Here is a 23,630-nt window from a genome sequence, read left to right as displayed (position 1 = left end):
GACAACATAATTGGCAATTAGGCTTGCAGAAATCACCCTAGTGGCTGTTTGTGGGAACTGCATATTTGAAAACTTCCACAGAGGGCCACACAGTTTTGTATATTTCAAGAAAAAACTGATAGAAGTGGAAAAAGGCGTATTATTACTATGAACTTTGCTCTTTTTCCCCATTTTTCATTTTTTTTTTTTTAATTTTCCAAATATTTCAACTATAGTGTTTTCTTAAACAATCTCTGTGAATTTTCTTTTTTGTAATATTTTATTTCCTTTACTTTGACTTTGTTCCCATATTCTAACATTTTCCCCAACCCGATTTTCCAAGAATGACAACTTTAGTGTACTGTTTTTGTTTTTTTTCCTCATATTACAACTTTTTAAAAATAACTTCTATTTTCGTTTTTTCCTCAAAATATGAGTTTTGTAAAACTGACCGTTTTTTTTGTTTTAATACAGTTTTTCTGTTCAGATTTTAACTTTATTCCCCTAAAATTACAGCTGTTTCTTCCATTTCTGCTGTTTCATTTATTTGAATTTTTCAACTATTTCAACAAAACAGCTTTCAACCGCTTTCAACCGTCAGTTTTCTAGAACTAAACATCGCACTAGTAGTAGTAGAGCACATGTAGGCGTATGTCTGACACGTGTGAAAGTTTCATAGTTTTTGTTGTTGGTAAAATAGTTGCGCAACAGAAAAAAAAAGTCATCTTCCAACCATAAACGTCTCATGACACTTCATCAGTCCAGCAGAAACTCGGAGGACTGAATGTCCTTCCATGTTAGGTAATGTTTGACTCCAACAACTTTACAATCACATGACCAGCATTCACTAAAATGCTAAAATCACCGTTTCGACCGGCTCCAACTTTTAGGATAAAAATGTATGATGAAAATGTATGAAAAAAGTTGTAAATTCACACAAAAAATGTCGAAAATTTCAGAGAAAAAAGTTGTAAATTTGCAAGAAACGAGTCATAAATTTGCAAGAAAAAAGTTGTAAGTTTATGAGGAAAAAAAAACGTAAACTTCCATTTTAGTATAAAAATGTATGACTTTTTTCTCGTAAATTCACAGGAAAAAAGTTGTAAATTCACACAAAAAAGTCACAAATTTACGAGAAAAAAGCTGTAAATTTGCAAGAAAAAAAGGTGAACATTACCTTTGCCCAAGGCCAAAGGTCACATAAGGCCCCCATTTCATAGCTGTCTCAGGCAATGTATTAAAATAATCAGAAAAATCTTGCAATATAACGAGAATAACGTCGTACATTTTTCCAAACGAGCCTAACTGACTGGATTCCATTTTTAACTGCACTGGAAACATCAAGAATTGGCTCTCGCATCATTTTCCACATTTACATGAGCCCAAACCGGAATGCATATTTTCGGATGGCATTTGCTCACTGGTGCTGTCCCCGATCTGGACTCTCTACTGTAATCTGTGGTTAACAATGTGGGTGTTAGGTTGGCAGGTACCTGAACGTTGGCAAACAGATTGGTTCTGTCATCGGAGCTACAGTATATTTCTCCAGCTCCGACTTCTGGCGAAAGTGACGCCCTTTGTTAGTCGGCGAGATCTCGAAATGGCTTTGCGTGGGTTCATTAGTTCTCACGCTGATTACCCTAACGCCCTGAATGTTGGCATCAACCAGTCTTCACTCAACTGGTACAAAATGACCAACGCTCGTAGACAGTAAGACCTGGCACATAAGAGCAACGTCTTTTTTTAATACTTACATTTGATGTCTTGTTTTATTACATTTTTCATGTGTTATTTGCACACGCTGTTTATCTTGCACTGTAAGGGCCTACAGAATATGATTGATCCAAATAGAAATCCAACATAGTTTTCAGAAAAGTAAACCAATACATTGTCAGTATTTTCCATCCATCCATGTTCTTAACCGCTTGTCCTCATTAGGGTCACATGTAAGCTGGATCCTGTCCCAAATGACTTCGAGTGAGATATTCTCTAAATATTTTTGTCCCAAAATATGAAAATGCATAGGAAAAAAGAAGGGAATCCTATTTTTCCCCAATGGATGCGTGAAAATAAGAGTTTTCTTTGGTTTTCAAGAAAGTCGACTCACCACAAGCAGCAAGTGCAGCAAAGCTGAGCAGCTGCACAAGCAGCGTTCTCGTCTGTCTTCTGTTCATGCTTTTACTCTTCTTTTTTTCACACTTACTCTCGTCTGTCTACACCTTCCTTCTACGCCGACGTCCTACAACCTCTGAGCGTTGACTCACGTCTTTTCCACCACAGTCCAAAGAGTGGAAGTTGTAAAACACACACACACACACACACACACACACACACACCAGCTTCAAAGTCAACACATGAGGTTTCAAACTCTCAGCTAATCAAACTTGACTATACAAACAGCAGCAAAAAAGACTAAAAATACTACACTAAACTAGACTAGTAGTACTATTTGGGTGCCATTAAATATTTTCTGTCTAGGGGATGTGTTGGAGCTGCCCGAGGAAGACTAATTCCAGTCGAAATGCTGCGAAGCGCCAGCACTCGGGGGATTGCTAGGCCGCTCTGCTTAGCTCACTTGAGGCAGTGTGGAGGCCAAGAGGGCCACAGAAGCCCAACATTCCACTGAGGACAGCGAAGAGTCAGATGGAACGAGGAACAGAATGATTCCACATAAATGAGGACCACTAATGCCAAATTTTTGGAGCCTAAATTTTGCAAGCATGGTGGTGTGGGTGTTGGACCAGGAGGGGGACCCGTGTCCTTTTGCCTTACCCAATGTTGGGGAAGTTGACTTAATTTTGGCAATAGCCTAACCCTAACCCCTTAACCCTAAACTCTAACCTGAAGCAAACCCTACCCTAACCCTAACCCCTAGCCTAACCGTCTAACCCAGGGGTGTCAAACTCGTGCCCTGGAGGGCTGAGACCCTGCAGGTTTTCTTTCCAGCCAGTCACTAAAGCAGGTGATTTTAATGATCAACACCTTCAGTTTGGGGGAAGGAGCTCATCAATGAAATCACCTGCTGAAGAAACTGGTTGGAGAGAAAACCTGCAGCGTCTGGGCCCTCCAGGGCACGAGTTTGACACATGTGGTCTAACCCATAACACTAACCCCTGACTCTAGGACCCTCTAACGCTTAACCCTAAACCCTCTAACCCACTAAACTTAACGCTCTAATCCCTAACACTAAACCTCTAACACCTTAACCCTAAACCCTAACCCCCAACTTAATCCTTAAACCTAACCCTAAACCGGTTAGAACAAACCTGAACTGGTAAGAACCAGTCTAAACCGGTTTGAACCAGTCTGAACTAGTTTTAAACATTTTAAAACCATTCTAAACCAGTTAAAACCGGATTTAACCAATTAGAACTGATCAGCACCGGCTAAAACCATTTTTAACCGGATGGAACTGTTCTAAGCCAGTTCAAACAGGTCTGAACTGGCTAAAAGCCAGATAGAATTAGTTAGAACCGGTCTAAATCTGTTAAAACTGGTCTGAACGTGTAACTTAACACCAATTTTAATTAAAACTAGTTAAACATGTTGTAGTGCTTTACTTTACTGTTCTCTTTACTTGTCTTGCTTGCTTGCTGCTGTAACAAGTAAATTTCCCCGCTGTGGGATCAATAAAGTACATACAATACAATACAATACAATACAATAAACTCGGCTTTAGTTAAAACTGGGTTTAGCAAAACCGGGCTAACTTTTTTTTTTTTTTTTTTTTTACAATAACAGGTTTCATCTAAAAACAGACTTTAGTTAAACCCGGCTTTAACTAAGCCGGGTTTAGTTAAAATCTGTTTTAGTTAGGCCTGGCTTAACTAAAACAGTTTAGCTAAAACCGGTTTTAGCTTAGCAACATTGTTTTTGTTATCCACTACAATATAGACACATGGTCATTGAAACTATGGTAAAACTACTTGATTTCACTACAAAGGTCAAAGAGCTCGTTTATAACAAGCGCATGTCTGCATCAATAAACGTTGTTACTTTTTAACTTAACAAGATGCTACATAGCAATGTATACAACGCTACAATTACCATTCTAAAGTGGGTTGTATTTGTAGACAAAAAGACAACTCATTGAAACTGGACTTAAGACACATTACATCTTATGACATGCACGCTCTCTAATGACCACCAGGCGGCGATAGTGAGCGTTTTGGTTCTCACGCTGCAGCCAAGACAATAGAGACACATTTCGTACTTTTATTGAATCAATTACAACAAAAGCACACCGAAAAGTACATTAGGAGAGGAAAACCATGAAAAAACGACATACAAATATTGTACGAGTGGTCACTTTTACCAAAAACCAAAATACTAGTAGCCAGAAATGCTTGGTATTAAATATACTAGAAGCTAAATTCTTTACGTTTGTGCCCACAGCAAAGGTTGATGTAGAAGACTATTATACTACTACAAAGATACAACTATTTGTTGACATATAAAACCTCCATAATATATTAAAATATAAGGAAGTGTCTGCAAACTAACATGATGAGCTTCCCTGACAGTCCAGCTATCATCGTTCAAACACAAAGCGTTCCCTGACATGGTGTTTATGTACAGCATTGGAAAAAAACTAAGTAGCAGGACTTGCCTTATCCGCCACCAAGTTCTTGATGGCATTTTGGCACAAGCGTTTCCAACAAGATGAGCGATTTGTCACGCGTGAATGATTGTTCAAGCATGATTACGTTACAACGGGTTGCGATGCATTTTGGCCTTTTCTTACTGGCGCACGCATAGATTTGATAAATGCATATACTCTATGTACATCCAGGTGCATCTCACGAGTCAAGTCAGACTAAGACACCAATTAAATACTCAGGATGTTTTTTGCAGTTCATTTGCTGATTCAAGTGCAAACCAGTAGTTTGAAATGAATTACCATCTGTAATCATCAAAATTATTACATACAATTTTTAAATATTTCACTGTGTGCAGTAAACTGCAGTTTCACTTTTTGAATTGCATTACTGAAATAAATGTAATTTTAAAAGATATTCTGATTTATTGAGATGCACCTGTGTATACAGTGTATACCACACACATATATATAAGTATATATACACACACAGTACTGTATGTATGTGTATACAATATATATGTGATGTATGTGTGGACGAAGCCTGAACAAAATGGTAAATAGTGAGTAAACATGAGCATCCAGGAGCGAAGTCACATACAGTTGACCACGTTGCTAGAGCCCTGACCTACATCCCTGATCTGGCTCACGTGCGACGAGCACACGGCCACGCCCGCTCCGGCTCGGCAGTGGGACACGGATCCCACCAGCTCCCACCTGGAGGAGAAGACGTGCAGGTGAGACCAAAGCAAACAAACAAACATTGTGAAAAGGGAGGCGGTCCTCACCTGTTCATTCGAGGCTCGAAGGCCTCCACCGTGTTCAGGTAGATGTTGCCGTTGTGTCCGCCCACCGCAAACACTCTGCCCATCACCGTGGCGACGCCCACGCCACCCCGCGGGGTTGTCAGCTCAGACACGTACTCCCAGCGGTGCATTCGAGGGTCGAAGCGCTCCACGGAGCTCAGGGGCGAGTTGTCGTCAAAACCACCTGGAGGGAGGAAATGGAAACGTTGAGGGAGCAGTCGCGCCACAAAGACATTTTGCCTAACAATAACAATGTCACCTCTTACTATTGGCACTTCTTATCAAATGTCTTATTGTTTTTTTTTTTACACTTTTAGGATAGTTTTATAATGTGGCCTGTTTCGTTAACATGGCCACAGTTTGACCCTGGAACAGATTAGCTTCTATTTCTAAGAGAATTTTTGTTGACCTGAAAATAAAATTATTTTCAACTGCGGTAAATTTGAATTTTGCTGGTCCATAGTTGTGTTACAAATTATTATTGATAATCGATAATATAAACATTTTTTTTAGACAATTTTTTTCATAAATTGTCATGAGGTGTAATTCACATTTGAACCACTAGATGGTAATCAAGTACAACGTACCTGCATTAGCCACATGCTAAAGTTGTCTCTGTTAAGGAAAAAAACACTCCAATAAAACCTGCACGCACGCACACGCACACACAGTCATGTAGTGTATAATGTAACGGCTCATATTTGAGCTGGACCACATATCGGTGGTGGTAAGTAAAAAACTAAAAGAGTAAAATGCAATGTTGCTGAATGTCCTTCAACACGTCTTCTTTTACTCGGTTATACAGTTCAGAAATTGCTGTTTGTGACATGTGCATGTACGTTCTCCCAGGCAATTCGTACTGTCTGTCAAACATTTCTAACATTTCCCAAAATGCTCAACCGTATTGAAGGTTGCATTTCTTTTGCAACGTAGCGAGCGACACTGTGCGCGTGCACCATTTTGCGCTCTTTCGATTTAAATTGACTTTGCCGATCAAACGCCTCAGTAAGCGTTGACTGTCGGGATGAAGGCTCTGCAGCACCTCCACACTGGAGCTGTGGCATTCAGCTTCGAAACCAGGGGTAGGGAACCTATGGCTCGGGAGCCAGATGTGGCTCTTTTGATGACTGCATCTGGCTCTCAGACATTTGTTAACACCATAAAATGTGTTTATTTTAATTTGTTTTCCTGACATTTTAAAGTAAATCACAGTGTTAAAAATAACATGCACAATATGCATTTTAATGCATTTTAATCCATCCATTTGATTTTCTAGCGCAATGCCAGCTGTCCTTCCCATGTTTTCCGTGTCAGACACCAAAACTTGATTACTATTGAGGTCGTCCCTCCTTTAATCAAATAGTCAGCTAGCTAATTGTGCAGAGACCACCCGTTTGACGAAAAAGGAAAAGAAAGAACAATACGGAGTAGAGCGCAAAACCGTGCAGCACCAGAAGTCGCCTTAATGGTAGAAAGTAATTGATTTATTATTGGTTAGCTTCAATATAACAACATTATTACAAAGAATACATTCAGAGACTTATTATATTCTGAAATTGTTAGTCTTCCTTAAATATACACACATTTGGTTGTATTCGGTGTTAGAAAATATGACATGGCTCTCACGGAAATACATTTTCAAATATGTGGCTTTCATGGCTCTCTTTGCCAAAAAGGTTCCCGACCCCTGTTCTAAACGATCGCTTTTGTGCCCTCATTCATATTAGCGTATGCTTGCTAACTGATCGCACTCGATATATCCACTAGTTAGTAGCCCCCGCCTCCACGCACTGGGACAAAGAGGCTGAGCAGCTGACAGGAGGGTTCACTCTCGCCGTTCATTCCACTATAGAACCAACACACACATTCATGCAGAGTGAACCCTCTTGTCATCCAGCCGGTGTGGTACAGTGAGACGAGGAAACGGAACAGGCATATGCACGTCATTTATCAAGGCCATCAAAATGATCGACTTCGGTTTTTTTCTTTTTCTTTTTTTTTAAATCGTTCAATTAATCGATTTATTGATTAGCGTAACAGGTTTAAAAAAAAAGGTATAAGAGAGGTCTGCAACTTCCAGTTCTAACATTAACTGTGGTTAATTTCTTTTTACATTTGTGAGTTAGGAAATGGAAATGTGTAATGTGCGTGTGCCACTTGTATTACTTTTATTTAATGTATTCTATTGTTTTAACATGACTGTAACAGTGGCTAAGTCGCGTTTACTTTGTACGCCAGTTAAAATGTCCCTTAAAACGGTGCCTGTACACTTGATAAAGGTTTTATGACGGCACCAGCTTGACCCTGGAACAGATGAATACAGTATATGTTAGATGTTTCCCTGTAGGAAATGAGAATGAAATGGATTGTGTTCAACATTGGAGATTCCACTGGATAATTCAATTAAATGAGAAAGGACATGGATGACCGCAATGTATCCCACAAGGACATCTTTTGGATCAACTGATGTACAAGTAATCGCGACAGAGTGCAGTGTTGCTCTTCCTAGTGGATAATTGGTGAATTACACCTTCATAAAACCGCCAACCAAAATGTTGCGATGCTTTAATGTCATTTACCGACAACGTAGAGGCAGCCGTTCAGTTTGCTGACTCCGTTCCCGGCTCGCCGCTGACCCATCTCATTGACCTCTGTCCACTTGTTGAGGTGCGGGTCAAAGCGCTCGACACTCGACAGTGACGCCATGCCGTCGTTGCCTCCCACCGCGTAGACGTAGCTCTGACAAGAGGACGACGGTACACAACAGTCATGAATGTGGCGGGTGGATGTGTTGAATGCTGTCTCTTACCCCCAGGGCCACAGAGCCCACCCCTCCTCTTGGCGTGTTCATGGGGGCCACAGCGCTCCAGCAGTCGCTCTCGATGTCGTATCGCTCCACGTCGTTGAAGCATGAGTTGTCGTCCAGGCCACCGATGGCGTAAATGGGCCCACCGAGCGCTGCCAGGGCGATTCCCCTCCTATGCAAACAGTCATGTTGAAGTACACACCACCAGGGGGCAGCACATGACAAAATAAGCTACAAAATAACCTCCTTAGCCAAATGCAAACAAGCAAGTACACAATGTAACTGAAGTACATGGACTATGTAGGTATCAAAATAAAAGCTTACACACTAATATACATGCAAACCAATACTATTTTATTCACATTTATAACCCCCCAAGGCATGCTGTGTAAATTCCTTTTGGCCCTGCAGGTTATACATTTGTCTAAAATAGTGTTGTTTTGCACATGTAATAGTGGCTAAGCATCTATTTCGACACCTGCACAGTGTGGAACATTTACATAGTGTGTTCCACATGCGTTACTTGTGCTATTTTTGGTAGCACTTTGAGTGACGAAGGCATTTGGGTTAATAACCTGTTGGTTTGTGACGTCAAGCACATTGAAGTTTGCCTCTGACTACTACCAATGCAATTACCAATGCAGGGCAAATAAGGTTTGTTTTCCACCAATAAACTAATTATGGACTTTATAAGCATAAAATGGCAAGCTTTCCCACAAATAAAAAATGATCAAAAATCTGCAAATTTGTGGGGTTGCAAATGCTGAACTGTGAATATGCGACGGTCCGCTGTATAATATATACACTACATATCATACCGCTTGGTGTTCATGGAGGCTTTCATCATCCACTTGTTTGTGAGCGGGTCAAACACCTCCATGTTGCCCAGGTGCTCGTTACCATCATGGCCCCCCACAGCATAAACTTTTCCTAAAACAAAAACAAAAAAAATGAATTCATCAAAAGATGTTTTACCATAGAAAACTATGTAAAGTGAATTCATCAGTTCCGCTGTCAGACTGTGGCTTTATTACCTGTACAGGCAATGTTTTAAGTAAGATTTTGGCAAGGCTCACACCAATGCAAAACTTAATTAAGTTAATCACTGTATCATAAAAACAAAATTAACGTAAGTTAAAATTGCTAGATATGTTAGAGTGGTCAAAATAGTGTGTGTCTGTAATTGGTATTTATTATTTAATAGTGTATTGCATTGAGCAGAGTACTATGTTGACTTAAGTTCTACATCTATGGTTATCATCACACTTTTCCTCTTTGCCATCACATGCTGGCACATCCCTTCCTCATCTAGCATCACCAAAAACACACAAAAAAGCAAAACACACTTGTGGAGTTAACTCTTCAGGTGCTTATCATCTCCTGTGACATAAATAACAGTAATGGTTTGAAATCTAATTTTTGGAGGTTCTAATTGTACTATTGATTTATATCAATTAATCCAAAATTCAAGTACTACATTGCAACATTAAAAATCACATTTTCCTGAAGTGGATGTCAGCGCCATTACCTGCCACAGAAATGACACCAACATGCCGCCGTCTGCTGTTCATTTCAGGGCCCAGGAACCAGCTGTTCTTACTGATGGAGTAGCACTCGATGCTGCGAAACGGGTCGCCAGAACCCCCACGGCCACCGACGCAGAACAGAACCCCTGAAGAAATGGTTGTGTTACAATGGCAGCTGTTGCATAAGCAAAGTCTAAGTCTGCGATGTGCAACCTGCGGTGTGTTTTCGTGGTACGGTGCGGACAGAGTACTCAAAGTCCGGCACGGCCTTGTTGCTGAGGTGCAGGTGGTAGTTCCTGGCCTCATCCATCAGGTCACGACAGCTCAGGTTACCTTTGATCATGTCATCCTTGGCCACTGTTCCGGTCAGGAAGTCTACAGGGAGCAGGGGGAGGCGCACCTGGAGAGCAGACACAATAAAACGGTGGTGACAAGAGTCATTTTAAAGCAGTAAAAACACCTACATAAAACACTGCTTTCACATACTGTTATCCAAGCAAACCCCTGGCAGTAGGTCACACAATAAAGCCCATGTTTTAACGCTATGTGGAGGTGAATGTTCAGGTAAACATCATGTGACTGGACGGAGAATGCTGCAACTATAGACGGCACCCAAATATGTACTTTACATTTAATAAAGCACTTTGATTTTATTGTGAAACTCATATGTAGAAATGAGTCTCTCATAATCAGTGCACAATTATTGTATGGTGTTTCTTGGACTAATTTGTAGTCATCCTATATTTCACACAGACCATGAATTGATTTGTAAAATAAGTGCGTACAATTGCCAATCTTGATAGTGTTGTTTGGAGTCATTTATGGAGTAGTATTTTTATATTTAATACAAAATAGGGAAACGTCAGGAATATATTAGAATATCCAAATGTTCTCATTGGTTTGTGAGGCAGCTTTTATTGAGCTCCATCAAATCTACCTAACAGCAGCAACTTATGTTGATATACTGTATGTACCTGCACCTGCAAAGTACAAATAATGTAAATAACTACTTAAAAATATATTACAACTTGTAAATAGTCTAATATTTGTATTTGATTATTCTTTTATATCATTTTCCTTTGCTAATTTCTACTGTAAGGTGGTCCTGCAATGTGAACACACTGTAAATACAACATATTAATATTATCACAAACGCCTTAAAAAGTACTTCCAAACAGCAAAGACTGAGATATTACTTTAAATCAAAGGAGAAGCCGTAACAGTTATAAAGGTAGGTGAGGCATGCTGTGTGGGCCAACCTGAGAAAAGATCTGGTCCAGCCAGGCCTGGTGGTGCTGTGGATTTGCTTTGAGCCATTTCACCGCTGCTTTGTACACTTGTGTCTCAGAGTGGATATTAAGCTCACTGGAGGCCAGCAGTGTGCGCAAGTGCTGGGGAGACACGCAGGTGAAGTCCTCACACTCTACGACCTCCGTGAAGTGCTCACAGGCGTAGCGGTCGGCCATGTCCATCAGGTCCACACGGTTGTGGCTCTCGGCAAAGGTGCGCACGGCCAAGCAGTTGGTGGGGTGGAAGTGGGCCTTCATGTACTCGCAGCACGCTCTGGCCACCAGCTCCACCTGGAGAGATCCAAAGGCAGTGATGAGGTGACTCCGTGTGTGGACTACACACCTGCATCACTTACCTGTAGGATGCAGGCAGCGTAAAGCAGAGGCTGGACGTTGTCTACGGTCAGCGTGAGCTTGGAGGAGTACGCAAAATGGACTAGATCCTGGATAGCATCTCCATCGAAGTCCTTGATCTCGATGAGCTTCTGCTTGGCTTCAGTCATTTCGGACAGGAACATGGCCCTGATAGAAGAGCAGAGCATTTGACATTGGCTGGAGAATTGTCTAGTAAAGATCAGATTGAGACGTAGCAATCAAAAGGTGTTCCCACCTGAAGTATGGGATTACGCAGGCCAACACTAGCTTGTGACATGGTATCAGCCTGTTGCCCACCTGCACACACAGACATACAGTACAAGGGCAGACCTCAAGCAAGGCTTATCATCTGGAAAATCAATGAGTGAACTGCTACAGTTGGTCAAAAGCAAACCCGCGGAGACAAACCCAGTAGGTTCTTTTCCGCTTATTCAACCCACCTTCAGCGTCACATCACAGAGCTCTCCTACTTCGTAGAAGTGTCTCAGCGAGTTATGGAAATCCTTCCAAGCCTCGTGGGCCTCGAAGAGGAAGGAGCCGTCTGACTCGCAGTCTACTTTCGATGACTTGTTAGTGGGCCGCTTCTCCTTTGACTTGGGCTGCTTGGCATGGTCCGGCACCACGTCCCCTGGCGCCATGACTGGCTACAGGATCCAACACCTTGGGAGAAGAGAGGAAGCTTTAGGCTTTACAAATAAGGATAGGATGCATCTTGAAAGGAAGTCTCTCTCACACACGCACACATGCACGCAAACACACACTTTAATTGTACATTAATGACAGTAGAAGACAACTATGTATCCCATCACACATCTTTTTTTTCATCCATTCCAAGAGAAAAAAATTAATGAAAAAAAAACGAGTGAATTACAGTCACAACGTCCCTACAAAATATATTAATTCACCAGACCACGTGCGATGCTTGACATGTGGATAGTGTCACTTGATCCATGACAGTACATGATAGGCTGCTCACTGCCATTGGGCCTATGCTGGTGTCACATGATCTAATTATAGTCGTAGATAAAAGTGAACTTGGCTCACATAGCATGCTTGACATATGGACAATCATACTTTATTATGTAGCAGTCACAGAAATAGGCTTCCCCATTCAAGACAATACATGATATACTGCTCAGGATATAAAGATATAATGCTTGACGTGTGGACAGCCGCAGCCTCCATATTCAAGACAGTGAATAATATGCTGCACCCTGCTTGGCCCCACAAACTCAGGACAAAAAAAAATATTGCACACAAAATTAGCTGAAAACAACGGAAGGGGTAGATTAAAGTTATATCTAGATGCCGTGGTCACTTAAAAATCAAGAAAATGCATGATATTATCTGCTATGCTGTACAAATTCAGAAAGAAAAAAGTTAGTCTAGTTTTGCACAGGTTTTCAGATAAATAGCACCGCTATGCTTGCATGATCACCAACATTGGAATGGTCTTATTTTTTTGGAAAAAACGTATTTTGAGCTTTGCAGTTTTCAGCTTCATGATCCGTAGCAAAAAAACAAAACAACCTCACTACACATGCCATTGTAAACAGATGTTTGCAAGTATGTTCAAGTGGTCAAACATTTTTTGGCCTGTGGTCAAGTCTCAAACGATATCAACACAAAAAATGTGAAAATGCGCCAAATAAAACGGACATGTTTCTAAACACACTATGCAATAAAAAAAATTTACTTACGTAATTCCAGTCTAGGTAAAACAACAATTCAAAAATGTAATATATTGTGAAAATAATACCACTGTGTCACAATTATCCTTGTATAGGCACAATGTCTTGCATTAGACCTGATGTACTGCATGTAAACCAGACACTTTAACCGCATGTATCCTCCCATGAGAGTCAACAGAGGAAACAAAAGTAGAATATTTGGTTGGGGATCTTCCCTGCCAGCTGAGCAAGTTTGGCCAGTATCACCCCCACCCACCTCGCTGTCTCTCTTTTCCTCCCCACTTCCCTTTTACTAACTTTACAGTGACAATATGCAAAACCTACAAAAAGGCAGCTTTCTCACACCAGAGTACATCATAACACAACAATCCAGCTCAACAAGTAAGACAAATACTACCTGCAAGGTGGGAGGGAACACAAATCTGGCCAGTCGGCTCGAGTGGTGAGTAGATAAAGTGAGCGTAGAGAAGCTTAGGGGGCAAAGCTCTGCCCCCACACCTTCCACATAGATGATGCACTGTCTTCTTCCCTTCTGAGCTGAATAGACTGAGTATTACTGCAGCCTCATCACCAGTCCTCTCAGCTTTACTTAACATCAAAGTGTCCCACACAAGAAAAGAAATAATATGCTGGCTTGACTTCACTAGAAAATAAAACCAGTTGGGATTCTATCATAGCCTTAAAGATTAAAAACACTCTCAGACTGTGTTGTATTATTTACTGAGAATAAGGCTGCTGATGAATAATTGAAGAGCAGCAGCACTCGACGGCACTGAATAAGAATTTTTTTTGTACAAAGAACCTTTGTTTAAATCATCAGTGTCACGCTTAAAATTCAAGGGCACAAAATCAAAACACGGACCAGGTAAACAAGCCATCTTATGTGACTTTGAACAAAAAAATAAAATACTGGCATTCAGAATAGCGGTTTGCTGCTCATAAACATAACCTAATCTCAAAATGTATTTAAAGATGAATGATGAGGAAGCACATTTGTTTAGCTCAAGACTGAAATTAGGGACTTGAATTGACAATAATAAAAAAAAAAATTCTTTACAAATTTGTATATGCTGAAAAAGGTTATTTCTCTCCTCCTTGTCCAAATTTCATCCATCAAATTTGGTACACAGCGTTCTGTGACTGCAAGCCAGTTAAGCATGAGCAAGATTGTCTGTGGGGTCGCACTAGTGGTTAACACGTGTAGAAATCTAGGTTTGAATCTGAAACATCGCCGAGCATGTTGCATGTTTTCCCCTGGGTGCTCTGGCTTCCTCCCCCATTGCCAAAACATGCGTGTGTTAGGTTAACTGGAGACAATAATGGGGATAAGCGGTGTAGAAAATGGATGGACAGACACAGCAACTGCACTTTCAAAATGTAGGCTGCTTTTTTTCTTTATTGATTTACTGAGATTACGAGCTCAATTTACAACTTGACTCCCAGCTGCTACGTGCTGTATGTACTCCAGGAGCAAACCACTGATTGCTGTGTCCTGATAGTTTAGGTTGTGCATGGCTTGTTAAGGTTGTGTGGGAGGATTATGGCTGGGTTGAATAGGTTGTGTTGTTCCATTTTCTTTTTAACCTTCCTGTACTTGATCTGTGGAACGTTTACTAAAATAAAACCTATGTTGATCAAAAAACACTTTCAATGATGAAATAAAAATAGGTAACCTATTTATTTCATCTTTATGCAAGGACCTTCTTAGCTCCAGGTTGAAATTAGGTTGCGCAACAGGGCGCTTAGGACACCATATCATGTTTTTGCAAATTTGTACACAACCGAAACTCGCCATCTTTTCCACACCAAATTTGGTACACGGATTTCGAGGACTTACGTACGCTTGTGTGTTCAATTTGGGGAAGATTGCTAAACACCTTGGCCACCATTGACCAAAGGTGCGTTTGCACTTTTAGTCTGGCACTCTCGTCCGGACTAAAATTTAAAAAAATATATATACTTGGTCTGGTTTGTGTCCGCACTTGTATTTTTGTCGGTAGACCCAAATAATGCTCTCAGTTTATCATATGCATCAAGTCGCGTCTCAATTGCATGGCTTTGTCCGATGACCTTGTGCACCCGAAACAACATGACATCTTCCAGGTCACATGCATCTTTTCTAGTCAAATTATTTTACCAGCTGACAACTAGTCTTTATGCTTCTGGGCTTACATTTAACTCTTATTTTTGATGAATGTAACTAGGCTTTCTGTTGTGTGTTGCTATGCATCATATGGCTATGGTTGGATTTAAGTGTTTTTTGATCACACTTGCCTCAAACAGGACTAGAGTCCACTGGCAGTCAAGAGATCCATCTCAGGTGGTCCGGTCCTTTCGGTCCTGGACTGCGTTCTCACTTGACCAAACCAACCATACTACCAGAGGAAACGGACACTAGTGTGTTTTAACCAGGCCAAAATGACAAGTGTAAATGCCGCCATATTAATTAACACATGTATTTAACACATAAATACAAAAAACATGCTCCACTAAAATAATACGCACACTGTATATACTAGCAGACACTTTGAGTGGGCATATAGAGAACGTCAACACGCGTTTTTTCCAACACCGTCTCTCAGTTACCACATACATATTCGCAACGTCTTTTATGCAAATGCAAGGCCCTTTACGGGAAAAAAACATGAACACATCGACAGACACCAATTAAGCCATCTTGTTAGCAACATGAACCGTTAGCGCTTTTGGCTAACAACAACTAGCATCGGCACGAGAGCTAAGCTGGTCTGACAGGAGCTGAAGCAGAGGGCTAAATGTTACATTTGACGGCAAAACCCACGCGAAGAACGACACACATGAGCAGAAAAGGTTGCGTAACTGTTCGTTAAATATAGAACATGTCAAATTTGCGTACCTCATATCGCAGGAAGGATTAAAATGCCCGGCTTCTTTGAAGTGAAATGTTTGTTGGCATTGGCACGTTTGTTGTGATTCGCGGTGCATCTTGGGAACTGTATTTAATCACTCGCCGCAGAACTCTCAAGAGGGCTCTGGAGTTTCAACTCGCCGCACTTTCGACAAATTATGCATTTTAACTCGCGAGAGATAAAGACTAACTGGTGGCATTGATGCATAATTACTCATTAAAGAACTCTAAGTGATTTTATGACTACAGCTGTGCTACTAAATATTTTTCATGTTATGTATTGTTCAGCTTGTTTGAATAGCTAGGGAATCAATTCTCAGCAGATTGTTCACATATAGTTACATTAAAACATCACCGCTTTCAACTTCAATTAAAAACACATTACTTTAATGATCATGTATTTATTTGAGAAAACTTATGCAGCTGACTTGTTGGAAGTAACATAATGAAGGTACATTTAAAGAGTAGGTGAGGGATGGGGACATGATTTAATGCAGTCAGTTTCGACGTCCACAAGTCCTATTTGTACTGCTTCCTCTTTTTGAGGAGTGCCTCCCGTAGGGCAATCTGCATGGGGGAAAAAAAGCGTAACATTTTAGTAAGAATATTAAACCGCCTTTAGAAAAAACTGACAAGGTCCACCCACTCACCTGTTTCTCTCTGAAGGAGCGTTTGCCTTTACTCCGGACATTCTGACTGTGTCTCATCATCATGAAGTTCTTTTTCCGCCTCTTCTCCTTGTTGCTGGTGCTGGCGTGAGGGTTCAATCTGTTCTTTTTCCTCACAAACTCCTTACGGTCCGTTCGGCCCGCCTTGAATAAAGATGCAAACAGATACATTAAAGTTTTGTAGGGTGACTGTTTAATTGTTTTTTATTAAATTGTAAAAAAAAAAAAAAAAAAAGTGTTTTTACCATTGCTGTTGCCAATCGTGTCTCCTTGTCTGATTTTGGTTTCTTGTGGAGCTTCTCGATATCTCTCAAGGTCAGCAGCTCTCCTCTGGATAATAATAATAAAAAAATTGAATTAATTAAAACATTTAAATTGGAAATAAGTAAAATAAACACAAATAAAAATACCAAAGACAAACCAAATAAAATGTAAGAAATAAATGGTTATTTAAATGTATTATTCAAAATAAAAATAATCATAATAAAAAAAAGTTAAATATGTATAAGATTGGAAATATAACATTTATAAGACAATACAATTCAAAATGAAATACAAGTCAACAATAAATAAAATTTGCAGAAAAAAAGGTGCCAAGAATTCTGTGTTATTATGGAAAAGCATTACATTTTGATGAGAATCTGGATAAAAATGCATATGATTTTTTTTTTTTTAGATAAAATGGAAAACTGAATCCAAAGGAGACATGGACATTTTCTTTTGCTTGCTAGTTGCTTTCCGCTTTATAACCAAAACATTAACACACTACCGTCACCTGCAGGACTGGAGAAGAAGAGTCCCCATTTGGCAAAAGTCTATAGTTCTAACCTGCACTCTTCATCATCACTGTCCACCGCTTTCCTCTTCGTCCCTTTGCCCGGTGCAGTGTTGATCTCCTTGGCCATCTGGGCCAGTCGGATCTTCCTGAAGTCGTCCTGCGTGAGGAGCCTGCTGCTGCTCACCGCAGCCGCCTTGGCTTCTCGTTCTTCAGCCGGCACACTCTTCAGCTTCTCCGCCTCAAGTGAACACAAAGAGACGTTAAAATCTCAAATGCCAGACACTACTTTTTTTTTCCTGGGTCTTTAAATGCACCACTTCTCCTGTATCTTCATCAGATGAGTGGTGAACGTCCACCCACTCCCCGTCTGCGTCATCATCGCTGATACTGGCGCTCTCCCAGCCGTCTGTTGTAACAAATCTACTTTTATTACCCTGATTTATCCACAAACACCCATCCTATTGATTCACATACTGCTCACCTTCCTCCGCCTCCCCCTCTTTGACTTTCTCTTCCACTTCCAGCACCTCTGCTCCGGGTATGTAATCTTTAGCTCCCAGCTCACCGTAGTCCTTCACTTTAGCCTCTGCTGATGCCTCAGTGGGTCTTCCCTGCACACAAAGATTCAGAAGATTTTGAATCATGCACAATATTTGAAAGAAAACAGTATTGAGACACACAAGTCCCCCACTACGACATTTTCAACAATTGTATGCTTCTTTTTCTGTTCATAAAGGCATGCTTGGGCGAGTGTTGTGGAAGAAGCCTATCAAACAAGCTTCAGGATAAACGCTAACAAAAGATGGCCATCTTTAGGTGCAACATGAGTGACCTCAGACCTCACAAAACGGGCAAAAATTCCCACATAGATTTCAAACATCGTATGAAAGCTGAGTGAATTCTAGCTGTGAAAAAAGGTGGGCCGATTCCACATTTTCTTCCAAATAAATATATAGAATAAAATTAAATAAAAGAAAAAACACACACACATTATTGTTCATATATGTTCAATGTTAATGCAAACAAATATACAGTACATGTCAAATGTTTGTAGATACAGTCTCATTCAATAGCATGAGAAAGTCTATCAAAACTTTTGACTGGTACTGCGTATAACATATTTTCATCTCTTTTTTATAAAAGACAATATTATAATAGATTTTAAATGGCTATAGCCATTTGATTTTAATGTGTCATACCAATAAGATAATAAATTAAATATATAATATGCATAATTCTAGATTTTTATGCGTTATAAGGCATTTTCTCTATAAACAGAAATCTGTATTCGTTCACTAAAACAGACTGGATCAGTGACAGATTTTGAGGGAATTTTGAGCATTATTATTATTATTATTTCCACTGTGTTGCACACTTTACATTCAAGTGTGATACCATTACAATCGGTGCACATTCTGTCGGACCCAGGTCCCAATACTTTGGACCACATATGTGCCCTCTAGTTGCGTGCTCACCCTGTCCTTCTTGTGCAGCATCTGTGGATTGAGATTCCTAAAGAGTTGGATGAGACTCCTGGCAGACATCATCACATCTAAAAGCAAACAAAGTTACATATTTCAATATTAAAAGGACTGAATTGCAGAGAAGCAACAAGAAGAGGGAAAAGTCTCACTCTTGTCTTTGTGGGTCTTGTACAAGGCCAGGTCCTGCAACAGGTCCTCACTGAGGGCGAGCGGACAGCGGGCTGCCACTTCTTTGATGGCGTTGATGCTAGAAGAAAATGTGATTAAAAAAAAAAAAACAGATCCTATTGGGAGGAAAAAGCAGTAGGTGAAATGTAAAGGGCTCACCCAACAGTCATGACCTCGCCCGAGTTTCGGTCCGTCACAAAGTTATTAGCGATGGTCCTGATCACCGACTCGGTAATCTGCAAGTGTGAATATTTATATCTTGCCCACTTAAACGTACTGTATATTAGCTTCAGGAACAGGAACATACCTCAGGTGGGACAAGCTGATGGGAAGCCTGGGCTGCACACAGGAGGATTTTTGTCACCTCTGCAGAGATAACACACACACACACACACACACACACACACACACACACACACACACGTTATCCTTGTGGTAAATTGGACTGCCCATATAAGGTCATATAAAGGGCCGGATTAGATCTGAAGGTCCCCCATGTTGGATGCAAATCCTATAAATGGACACACCATGTTAATAACAATATAATTCAATAAAATATAATACAATTTAAAAAATTATGAAACAACCCTGTCCACACATAATACTGATATTTCTATATGCATTTCCACCACAAATAAACTTATGTTTTAGGGCACTTAAAAACGTACCCCTTTGATGGGGCTGTAGAAACCTCTGGAGGAATGGATAATAATTGAAGAGGAACAGCTGTGGGACAAATGAGGACATGTCAGTGACAGAAACAACCCTGCTGCATCTCTGAATTCATCCTCAAAGATCTCAGTTTCTCGTACCTCATGGATTCCCACCAGTCGGGATATGAGCTCCATCATCATCATCTTCACCTCAAAGCGGTCTCTGGAGTCTTCCAGCTGCTTCAGAAGTTTCTCTGAGAAGTCTGAGACACACTCCAGGTGAGCAACAAGGAAGACATTGCGGCTGCTAACGTCGATTTCAAGGGAAATTGCACTTTTTTTGAAATTTTGCCCATCATCCACAATCCTATGCGAGACAAGAACACACATTTTTCCCTTTTCTGTGCTCACAGTTTTTCCAAATAACTGGCATTCAGCTATTCTGCCTATAATGCCCTCTAAAATAACATCCAACAGCGCTCCATTTATATACCATGACTTGCGTATTAACCAAGTTATAGCGACATTGTTCTTGTAGGAGCTAACACACAGTCACTACTTTGACGACTATGAGCTCCATGTATTAGAATCAACATCATGACTTACTCGATGGACAGTTGTCCATCTGGTCCAGCTTGGCTGAGGCGTCTTTTCCGGTTGATTTGGGGTAGGTGGAAAAAAAAAAAAGTTTAAAAAGTTCCCACCACTGCAGGGTTTGTCAGTGCTAACATTTCTCTGTGATGCAGTCTCTTGGAGCAGTGTCCTCCTCGCCAGATACATGAAGTTTTTCCATCGATGGAGACACTGTGTGCCACTCAGTGTTGCAGAAACACTCGACTGACTCTCTCAGCCCCCGTCTGCTCCGACGCTTCACCCTCTCTTCTTGCTCGCTCAGCTTCTAAAACCTGTAGCTCATCCTCCGTATAATCAGGCTCAAAAGGATCAAGTTCGGGATCCTCATTTGACCAAAATACTGAAAGTTATACTGTAGGTTACATGTGCCTGTTACTACTTGGTTACAGCATGTACTGTATATAAAATGTTGGAGGTTTTTTTTTTAAAGATGACTTTACAGGTGGAATAGGTGAATCGCTATTACGTGCATTCTTAGTGGAAAAACTGCCAGCACAAGGCGACGTCTACAACACACATAAAAGGTAAAGACGTGTGTTCTTGTCTCACATGGGGATTGTGGATGATGGGCAAAATTCCCCCCCCAAAAAAGGGCAGTTTTGCACTGATTATAACTCCTTTAAGGCAAGTGAGGCCCACCTTGAGGATCGTGTATGAGGTGAATGGCAGAAAAGTTGAACACTTCCGCTTTCTGCTTCTTCTTGTGTTTCTGCTCATAGACCAAAAATATGAGTTCAGTTAAGCAGATGTTCATTAGAATGAATCAAACGATGACTCTGGCTTACCTTGAGGACTTTCATGGCTTTTTCTAGCTTCTTCTTGTTTTTGGAGGTTTTCTTGCCCGTGGAGTATCTCACCATCAGGTCACGTGTTGTTGGTCCCTCGGCCTAGAAGACAAGCGCAACTGCATCCATTAAACCCACCACCAAAAAACAAACAAAAAACACCATAGAGTGGAGCCTCTAGGATGCAATGGAAATAAAAGTACGGTAATCCCCTACGGTGTTAAACGGTCTATATCAAAAACCTTTCAATAACTGAACACAACTGCATAACAAAATGTGTTGCATATGCTGTGATGCACCGTTAATAGTAAAAAGTAAGTGTACAAAATTCTAAGCTCTGTTAATGGTAAAAAGTATAAAAAGAAGCTAACCACTGGTATTCAAACATAGATTTTTTTTTTTTTTTTTTAGAAACTCAATCCTTAGTTTAATCGTGAATGGACAACATTCATCTGAGGCTCATTTTCTACTTACTTGGCACACAAGTGTAAAAAGAAGTAAAGCACTGTTAATTGTGAAAAGAAGTGTTCAAAGAAGCGAAACACTGCTCATAGTAAAAACAATTGGGAAAAGACGTTAAGCACTGACAACATTCTATTAAAATGTAAAAATAACAATTCAGTCTTCCGTTTACTGATGCACTAACGACTATGGCAGAAAGCTCTCTTTCTAACATCCGTACTTGTCACAAAAGTGTAAAAATAAGTTAACCACTGTCAATATTCACATTTAAAAACCATTACAGCTTGTTGACAAACATAGGACTCAAGGCATAAAGCTCATTTCTTGACAAATGAACCACAAACGCTTGTTTTCTAGCATTCTTACTCACTCTTCATACAAGTGTAAAAAGAAGTTAACCACTGCTATTATTCAAAGATAATTTTTTTTTTACTAAGAAAGGCGTAATGCTCATTTTCTTACCTTTTTACAAATTACAAGTGTAGCATTAACTCATCTAACCATTTTACTTGTCTTAAAGGTGTAAAAGAACTTATTCAATACCAAAGACGTAGTTATATGTTTTTATACACCCGAATGCCCGATCCCAGCAACCTATCTATACATCTTTTACGATTTTTTGGCCGAGAGGCAAAAAGAGGGGATGATGCAACTCCCAACTAACGGATTTCACTTCAGAGCAATTTTAAGCCATAAAAACAGCCACAAGGTGGCAGAAGTGCATTTGCTAAGAGCTCGTCAGAGATCATGTGGATGGAAAAAACACACATGACAGGCAGGAGGAAGTGAGAGAGCGTGGAAGAGTGTAGCGTGCACTCACACGCGTACACACTCATTGTTCTTCTACTGAAGGGGTTGTCTTTTGAAAAATGGCTGGGAGTTAATAGTAAAAAAAACAAATAAAACAAACAAAACAAGTGTCGTATAAGCGTAAAAAGAAGTTAACCACTGTTTAACGTTAAACTAGAAAACAGTCATCAGCATTTCTGGTACTTGCCTCTGATTCCGAATCACTGCCATCCTTGTCTTCTTCATCTGTTCCCAAGAAAAACTTAAGAGCCGCCACAAGGATCTACATGGCAACAAAGACGGATGAAGCTGCAAGTTGTTCCCCACAGAAGCAAGAGAAACAATGGAAAAAAAAAAAAATCCTATTTGGGGAGAGGAAAGTCACCTTTGTCTCTTTGGAGAAGCACGCTGTCGTGATGACGTTCACCGTCTTGGCGTTGTTCCTGCAAGAAGATCAGACCAATAAGTGCAAATTTGAAAAATCATCATGTGTGGGTCTGCACGAACACCCACCAAATGTTCCTCTTGTACAGTTCCACCATCACATCCAGCGATATCTTGGCGGCGATGGGGTTCCGGTCCGTCAGCATGGTGTACATGAAGTTCTGTAGCGCCTTCAACGTGCAACCCGACACCGTAAATCAGTAGCGGGTGTTTTGTTTGAAAACGTAAACCAACCCTTACCGTGTTCACTTTGTTGTTTTTGTGCTTGGCGTTGATGTTTTTGATGTCGGATACGATGTGTGTGTACAAAGTCTGCAGGAACAAAACAGCAACATGAGACAGTGGATGCAAAAACTAATTTTGGCGAATGTTACCTTCGGATTGTTCAGACCTTTCTGAGCAGCTTGTCGTGACATCGCAGTAGCTCAAAGAAGAGCTCTAGGAGGCCGGTGGGGTCAATCAGGTCCTTGTTTCTTAGAAGAATTAAAGCCTTGCAGAAGGTCTGACCAGAGGAAGACAACGAGGGACCCGACCATGATCAATGAATTACCGCGAAGTAGGATTCCTTATTTATAAATCAAATATTTTCATAGTTAACCTGTTAACAACCTTCTACGTGCAGGTTTTAACATTGTTAGAGCCCTCTAGACATAGAATAACAGCACATAGTCACCTTTACACTCATATTACCCAATATAGTAGATATAATTAGAGAAAATAAGCCATTTAAAACATAAGTAAGACTTGTGCTTGTGTGTGTTTCAATAAATGTCTTCCAGACGTGTAAACAGGAAGTGAGGTCGTGGATTC

At 40.5% G+C, this 23,630-nt stretch overlaps 2 protein-coding genes across 5 annotated transcripts in view; both read right to left on the bottom strand.

Moving 5' to 3' along the window:
- Positions 1-4,180: 4,180 nt before the first annotated feature.
- On the bottom strand, positions 4,181-16,093 carry klhl8 (kelch-like family member 8). 4 transcript variants are annotated; one of them, XM_054757902.1, is made up of 13 exons: positions 15,945-16,093; positions 15,344-15,444; positions 11,819-12,038; positions 11,614-11,675; positions 11,360-11,525; positions 10,974-11,294; positions 9,928-10,114; positions 9,717-9,860; positions 9,007-9,118; positions 8,192-8,360; positions 7,962-8,121; positions 5,365-5,566; positions 4,181-5,293 (listed from the first exon to the last, which is right to left on the bottom strand). In XM_054757902.1, the coding sequence occupies exons 3-13, from the start codon at positions 12,014-12,016 to the stop codon at positions 5,170-5,172; spliced, it is 1,845 nt and encodes a 614-aa protein (XP_054613877.1). In that variant the 5' UTR covers positions 12,017-12,038; positions 15,344-15,444; positions 15,945-16,093; the 3' UTR covers positions 4,181-5,169. The 4 variants fall into 4 exon arrangements, with proteins under 4 accessions (XP_054613877.1, XP_054613878.1, XP_054613879.1 ...); XM_054757903.1 differs by lacking the exon at positions 15,344-15,444 and having other exon boundaries at positions 15,945-16,071; XM_054757904.1 differs by lacking the exons at positions 15,344-15,444; positions 15,945-16,093 and adding an exon at positions 13,467-15,296.
- Positions 16,094-16,326: 233 nt separating this feature from the next.
- sdad1 (SDA1 domain containing 1) overlaps positions 16,327-23,630 on the bottom strand; it is an 8,705-nt gene continuing 1,401 nt past the window's right edge. The window contains exons 4-22 of the mRNA XM_054756890.1: positions 23,212-23,322; positions 23,061-23,132; positions 22,890-22,990; positions 22,762-22,819; positions 22,585-22,659; positions 21,126-21,227; positions 20,980-21,049; positions 19,867-19,970; positions 19,723-19,780; positions 19,362-19,420; positions 19,214-19,290; positions 19,036-19,133; positions 18,878-18,954; positions 17,884-18,013; positions 17,717-17,808; positions 17,453-17,640; positions 16,870-16,954; positions 16,607-16,768; positions 16,327-16,523 (exon numbers count right to left, since the gene is read on the bottom strand). Coding sequence (XP_054612865.1) covers positions 16,476-16,523; positions 16,607-16,768; positions 16,870-16,954; positions 17,453-17,640; positions 17,717-17,808; positions 17,884-18,013; positions 18,878-18,954; positions 19,036-19,133; positions 19,214-19,290; positions 19,362-19,420; positions 19,723-19,780; positions 19,867-19,970; positions 20,980-21,049; positions 21,126-21,227; positions 22,585-22,659; positions 22,762-22,819; positions 22,890-22,990; positions 23,061-23,132; positions 23,212-23,322 — 1,767 coding nt within the window. The 3' untranslated portion in view covers positions 16,327-16,475. The remainder of the gene's footprint in view (positions 16,524-16,606; positions 16,769-16,869; positions 16,955-17,452; positions 17,641-17,716; positions 17,809-17,883; positions 18,014-18,877; positions 18,955-19,035; positions 19,134-19,213; positions 19,291-19,361; positions 19,421-19,722; positions 19,781-19,866; positions 19,971-20,979; positions 21,050-21,125; positions 21,228-22,584; positions 22,660-22,761; positions 22,820-22,889; positions 22,991-23,060; positions 23,133-23,211; positions 23,323-23,630) is intronic.

Source organism: Dunckerocampus dactyliophorus, chromosome 17 (assembly GCF_027744805.1).
Source record: "Dunckerocampus dactyliophorus isolate RoL2022-P2 chromosome 17, RoL_Ddac_1.1, whole genome shotgun sequence".
Taxonomy (NCBI): domain Eukaryota; kingdom Metazoa; phylum Chordata; class Actinopteri; order Syngnathiformes; family Syngnathidae; genus Dunckerocampus; species Dunckerocampus dactyliophorus.
The sequence above is the reverse complement of the archived record's forward strand: the minus strand, read 5'-3'. Positions and strand labels throughout refer to the sequence as shown.

What these genes read in the sequence shown, in the direction of transcription:
- klhl8 (XM_054757902.1), bottom strand. Translation starts at nt 12,016, where the DNA reads ATGGCGCCAGGGGACGTGGTGCCGGACCATGCCAAGCAGCCCAAGTCA. An exon ending in ACGCTGCCTGCATCCTACAG is followed by an intron (nt 11,295 to 11,359) that starts GTAAGTGATGCA and finishes GGATCTCTCCAG; the next exon opens with GTGGAGCTGGTGGCCAGAGC. An exon ending in GCCTCCATGAACACCAAGCG is followed by an intron (nt 8,361 to 9,006) that starts GTATGATATGTA and finishes CTGTTTGCATAG; the next exon opens with GAGGGGAATCGCCCTGGCAG.